General features: G+C 32.6%; 1 protein-coding gene across 4 annotated transcripts in view; it reads left to right on the top strand.

Annotated features, from left to right (window-relative positions):
• The window catches only part of RIOK1 (RIO kinase 1), a 25403-nt gene that overhangs the window by 2429 nt on the left and 17385 nt on the right, over nt 1-5589 (top strand). The window contains exons 2-5 of one of the 4 annotated variants that reach the window (XM_008580088.1): nt 875-1070; nt 3044-3134; nt 4061-4130; nt 5393-5435. In XM_008580088.1, coding sequence (XP_008578310.1) covers nt 875-1070; nt 3044-3134; nt 4061-4130; nt 5393-5435 — 400 coding nt within the window. Of the gene's footprint in view, nt 1-874; nt 1071-3043; nt 3135-4060; nt 4131-5392; nt 5436-5589 lie in introns of those variants that run through there. The other 3 variants (XM_008580089.1, XM_008580090.1, XM_008580091.1) reach the window with 3 other exon arrangements.

Consider the following 5589-nt stretch of genomic DNA (forward strand, 5'->3'; position numbering starts at 1 on the left):
TCATGTCTGTTTTTAAGCTGGTAATACATATTATCAGTTGTTTTATATGATTTCTGATCTTATTCTCTACATAAGAGGTCGAAACTGGTAGCACCTCTGTTGAATTTGGCCTGCAGACATGTTTTGTTTGGTATGTACAGTGCTTTGTAAAAATTGAATATGCCAATTAAGTGGAAGATTTTACACAAAAATTCAGATTTCTGGCTTCTCTTGAAAAACTTAGAAGATCTGGCAACACTGGGTCTAAATTCTCACATGGCAAACAAAACAAAAGAACCACCTTATGAGTGTGCTCTTTTTAACCTGGACCTCTTCTGTCAGTTTGACAATTGTCTTATACCCAGCCTACTTGTCTCGTAGTGCTTGGCCTGGCCCTTTATTCACCATTCCTTCCGTTGGTGAACAAGGGAGATTTGTAGTTCTCTGTGTAACACAAATCCTGTTACAGCTCCTTTTGTTGCAAAGTGGTATTGGGTTCAACGTAAAGCTGCCTTAGACTTATTCCCAAATTTTGTCAGAAAGCTTTTTTTTTTCTCTTAAAACAGCTCTGAGAATAATTTCTAGAGTTGGGTTTGGTGTACTGATCAGAGTCAGTTCATTCAGCAGAGAAGATAACAATGTAAATTTTAACTTAAGGCAGAAGTGTATTTAACAGGTGGTGTACTTCCCTAGTAGGACTTGGGCATGGAGAATAAGCAAACAACTGTAACAGAACTGAAAAACAGGATAACATGTGATTAAGAAGATTGAGCTTATTGAGAGATATATTGTAAGGGAACCTTTCAGATTTATTGATATATAATCTATTATAAGTAAACATATATGTGAGTCCACTTAGAGTATGTGTAAAATGCCAAAATATTGTTATTTCTAGTGAAAATATAGACTTGAAGACAATCAAAGAGGAGGATGACATTGTATTTGAAGGCCTTCAAGATAATGTGAATGAGGAGGGTGAAGGTGAGGTAGAAGATGAGGAGGAGGACTGTGATGATGAAGATTGGGACTGGGATGATAGAGCTGGAAAACTCACCAAGGGTTCTGTCTGGAATGGAGGAAGTAACCCACAGGTATTTTATTAATGATTTTGTGTGTGTTTATTTAGTCTGCTTATGTCTTCTGTTTTTAAGGGATGTTTTGTGGTTCTGGAATTGAATAACAGAGATTTTTTTAAGGTTATATTTTCCTGTAGCCCCCACCTTTATTGACTTCCACTCTTCCTCCTTTCTATATTTATGGTAATTTCCTGGGTTTGAGTTCTTTTCATAGTCAGTAAATTTAAAAAGAATTATTTAAGGTGTTTTAGGATTATGAGCTTAAAAATCTGCACAGGAAAGGACATGAATAGGCAGTTTACTAGAAATTGTTAAGAAACTTGGTGGAAAAGTTCATCCTCATTAGTAATTAAAGAAATACAAATTAAATATGTAGAGATGCCATTTTTTCACCTATGAAACTGACAAAGACACAAAGTATGTTATTTGTGGTCAAGTAAATAGGTCCAATTATTTGGAGGGTAAACTAGTATGTGATAAAAACTTTAGTTACAAGAATAATCCTCCAGGATTGTTTATGGTTGAGGAACACTGGAAACAACTTTGGACCTTGATTAATTTTACTAGGGGACTGATTCACACAATGGGTCATTATGCAGCCATAAAATATGTTGCAATGGAAGACTGCATTAATGATGTGGGAATATGTTCTGGTCTGCCATCATCTACCATGTGTAAAAAACAGTAACCAAACCATGTAGAGCCTACTTGTCAAACTGGAAGTACTAAGTGTGTCAGGAGTTTGCAGTACCATAGGATTAACATGGTGTGTCTTCCTGGAGTATGAAGGTTACAGAGAAAGATGGAGGGGGAAAAAACCAATGATATTCCTTTGAATATTAAAACAGCTATATCATGGACCAGAATGCATGCATTTTTAAAATAATCCAAGAAATTTCACATTTGTGGTCTTTTTATAGTAACTCCTCCATTGATTCATTGGTGAGATTTGAGCAATTTCATCATAGAGTGTAATCCTTTTAAAGAAAACTAGAAAAAAAGACTAGAGGTACTTGTGTATGTGCTTAAATGTAACTTATCTTTGGGTGCTGGGATTATAGGTGATTAAAGTTTTACCTGTGTTTTCTATTGTGAACATGATAAGGTTATTTTAATTTAAAATTATTTTAAAAGTTAAATTTAATAGAAAAAATTTTTAATTAAGTTATATACAAACAAGAAACAGCATCAAAAGTTCCATGCTGAGATAACAACATTGGATCAGTGATTGTTATTGCCCCTTGTTATTCCTACTATATTCTCTTACTTACCGGTTTTGGATTTGTCTCCATTTTCTTCCATCAAAAGTTCCATGCTGAGATAACAACATTGGATCAGTGATTGTTATTGCCCCTTGTTATTCCTACTATATTCTCTTACTTACAGGTTTTGGATTTGTCTCCATTTTCTTCCCTTTTTTTTTTTTTTGCTGGCAGCTGACTGGTACAGGGATTAAACCCTGGACCTCTTTCTTCTCTTTTTGCCATTATTTAAGATAGTACATAGCACCAGTCTAAGTGCTAAGCTTTATAATTAATCTTTTCCTTTCTTGAGATATTGGGCCCAAAATGAAGTTCTGAATTAGTTTAATGTTGGTCTTATCTCTTTATCATTATACACTTTGGTGGTAAATGAAATTTTAAATCTATAAACCTCTCAAATTTTAAATATATAAGCCTGCCAAATTAGAAAAATGCATTTAATTTTGTTATTTATAGTACTAGAAATACATCATTAGAGAAGGAAAAAAAAATAGAATCCAGATTATGCACTCTTTGTTCTAGCCAGTAGCTTTAACCTTCTTCTATTTCAAATGCCTTTTTAAAGAATTTCTTAAGTGAATGTAATTTGACTGATTCTTACCTTTCCTTAGTATACACCTCTAAGTATTGATGCTTTAACAGCTAACTATGAACTAACTATGATGATGAACCTTTAGGTTTGTATTTAAAACTAGTGCCTTAGACTCTGGAACTCATTTCTTTTAGGCAAATCGACAGACTTCCAACTGCAGTTCAGCCAAAATGTCTACACCAGCAGACAAGGTCTTACGGAAATTTGAGAATAAAATTAATCTAGGTGAGTTTATAAAATGTATTACCTCGCTGGGCTATGAGAAAATTCTTCAAAAACCACAAAGTGTTATACAGTTTTATTAGATCAAGAAATTAATATGTTCAAGTGTTATTGACTCAATAATAATATTTAGAGAAAATAAAAACTTTTAGTGATTTAAAAATGTGGCTTCAAGGAAAGACTTTAGCTTATGCTTTTTTAGTTCTGTTTTCTCACCCGTTGTAGGAATATGAAGTTATAGATACCCATGTAAGTTATTGTCTGTTCTGTATTAGATTTTGTGGTAGGATGTTGTAAATACTAGAGTTGCATTTTATTTTACTAGAGACTTTTTATGTAGGTGTTCATCACTTAGTGAGCTTTTGAATGCAAGAAATCAGAATGTTGATTTGAATCACCTCTTAGAAAATGCAAGGTCATCTTTCTATTCTTACAGATCTTAACTCATTGTTATAAACCTAGCACCGTGTTTCCCGTATAAGCTGTCAGTACACGTTCAATTAGCACAAGTATTGTAGGGTCTTCATAGACCTATAACTTGAAATAAAACTGAAGTTTTTAGAATTAAACTTTTAATTCAGGCAATTATATTATCTATATTAGTCATACAAACTATTAACAAGTGTCTGAAATTTAACTTATGCAAACATGGTATTTTTGAGGGATTTCTGCACCTAGAATTCTGTGGCCCCAAAATTACAGCTGTAGTGATGAAAGTGACAACATTTGTTAGGCAGGAAGTAAAACTTACTGATCACCTTTAAGAGCATTAAAAAATTTTGTTCATTACTAATATATATCCTATCTATAATAAAATATTCAGAAAATATAGAAGAGAAGGAAGGGGAGAGAAGTGTCCTATTCATTGAGACTGTTAATGTCTTTTTGCCTTATATTTTGTTTACATTGTGGGTTTCTTATATTTTTAGATAAGCTAAATGTTACTGATTCTGTCATAAATAAAGTCACCGAAAAGTCTAGACAAAAGGAAGCAGATATGTAAGTAACATTTTAATGATAAAACAGGAATGATAGAGACTAAGTCTAGAGTAAATAGGATCTTGGTTATAATTCTTTTACAAGGGATGTTCACTTGTATACTTAAGACAATTTTTTTTTTAAGCTTAAATGAAGGTAACCTGTGCTTTCTAAATTGAAAATATTAAATGAGTCTTCTTAAGAAATATATGGTAAAACTATAATCTTATGAAGTTCACAGATGTGTTCTCATGAGGGTAACAGTGTTTGTAGATTTCAGTTTAACTAAAATGTATAAAAATGTTCCCTTTTTAGAATTTATTTGTTTATTTACTTTGGGGGGTGGCTGGCCAGTACTGGGAACCAAACTTTGACCTCAATGTTATAAGGCTGAGCTCTAACCAACCAAGCTAACTGTCTAGCCCCCTTTTTAGAATTTATTAAGAATCGTTCCCTTCCATGAACTATTTTTAAAAATTAAAGGGAAGACTAAAAACTAAATGATGATATAACTGAGAACTGTTTCCATTTACACTTCTGTTCTCAAAGCCAATTGTATAAGATCTGGCATAACTTCTGTTATATGCTAATAACTGTAAAGTATTATTGCTATATTATAGAAAATGACATTAACATCATACAACTAACAGTGTTAGAACTGGACTTAAAAACCATCTATCTTCTGTTTTATTGATGTGTCCAAGAGATACCAACTTTGTGGGAAACACCGTGTAGTCATTTGCTATTTCACTGAGTGTCTGTTGGAATCTTTATTAGTTTAGGTTAAGATGCTAGATTGAGTCACCTAGTATGTGAGCTGAAGCAAATCAGAGCCTGTGTTTGAAGACTGTCTTGAAATGGTTAAAAAACTTGTGTTACTGTGAAAAATGGCTATAAAGAGAAAGCCTTGTAAGTGATTCTAATTCTGTACAAATAGAATCATTAAGGATTTGAAGAACAGTACAAGCAGACTCAGTGTTTTCTTTTTTTCAGCATAGTTCACTTTACTCCAGCTGCCCTTTTATTTAATGCTTCTAGCATATGGATAGACTTCTTTCTTTTTTAGTGCATATATACTTTCACCCTAGAGAACTGAATTGCACATTCAGGGGAAATGAAGGAAGTTTCACTGAGTGAAGAATCTACAATCAGATCATAAAATTTATTAAAGAAACTACATACTTAGGAATTTTTATGAAATGATTTACTTTTAGAAGCTTTTTATTTTGGCTTTTCTCACTGAATTTTGAGTATGTCAACTCTACTTTTTTGTTTTTGGTTAGGTATCGCATCAAAGATAAGGCAGACAGAGCAACTGTAGAACAGGTACAATTTAAACATGTTGCAAGCTCTTATTTTAAATTGTATTTCTTTTCTCTTTGAATTATAGCTTGCTCTCATCCTTCTTGCTTAATGATAATGTTACCTAAAATTACTCCTTTATAAAATTATTCCTTTTTATAGCTTCAATTTTCAGATC

This window comes from Galeopterus variegatus, unplaced genomic scaffold (assembly GCF_000696425.1).
Source record: "Galeopterus variegatus unplaced genomic scaffold, G_variegatus-3.0.2 Scaffold2016, whole genome shotgun sequence".
NCBI classification, from domain to species: domain Eukaryota; kingdom Metazoa; phylum Chordata; class Mammalia; order Dermoptera; family Cynocephalidae; genus Galeopterus; species Galeopterus variegatus.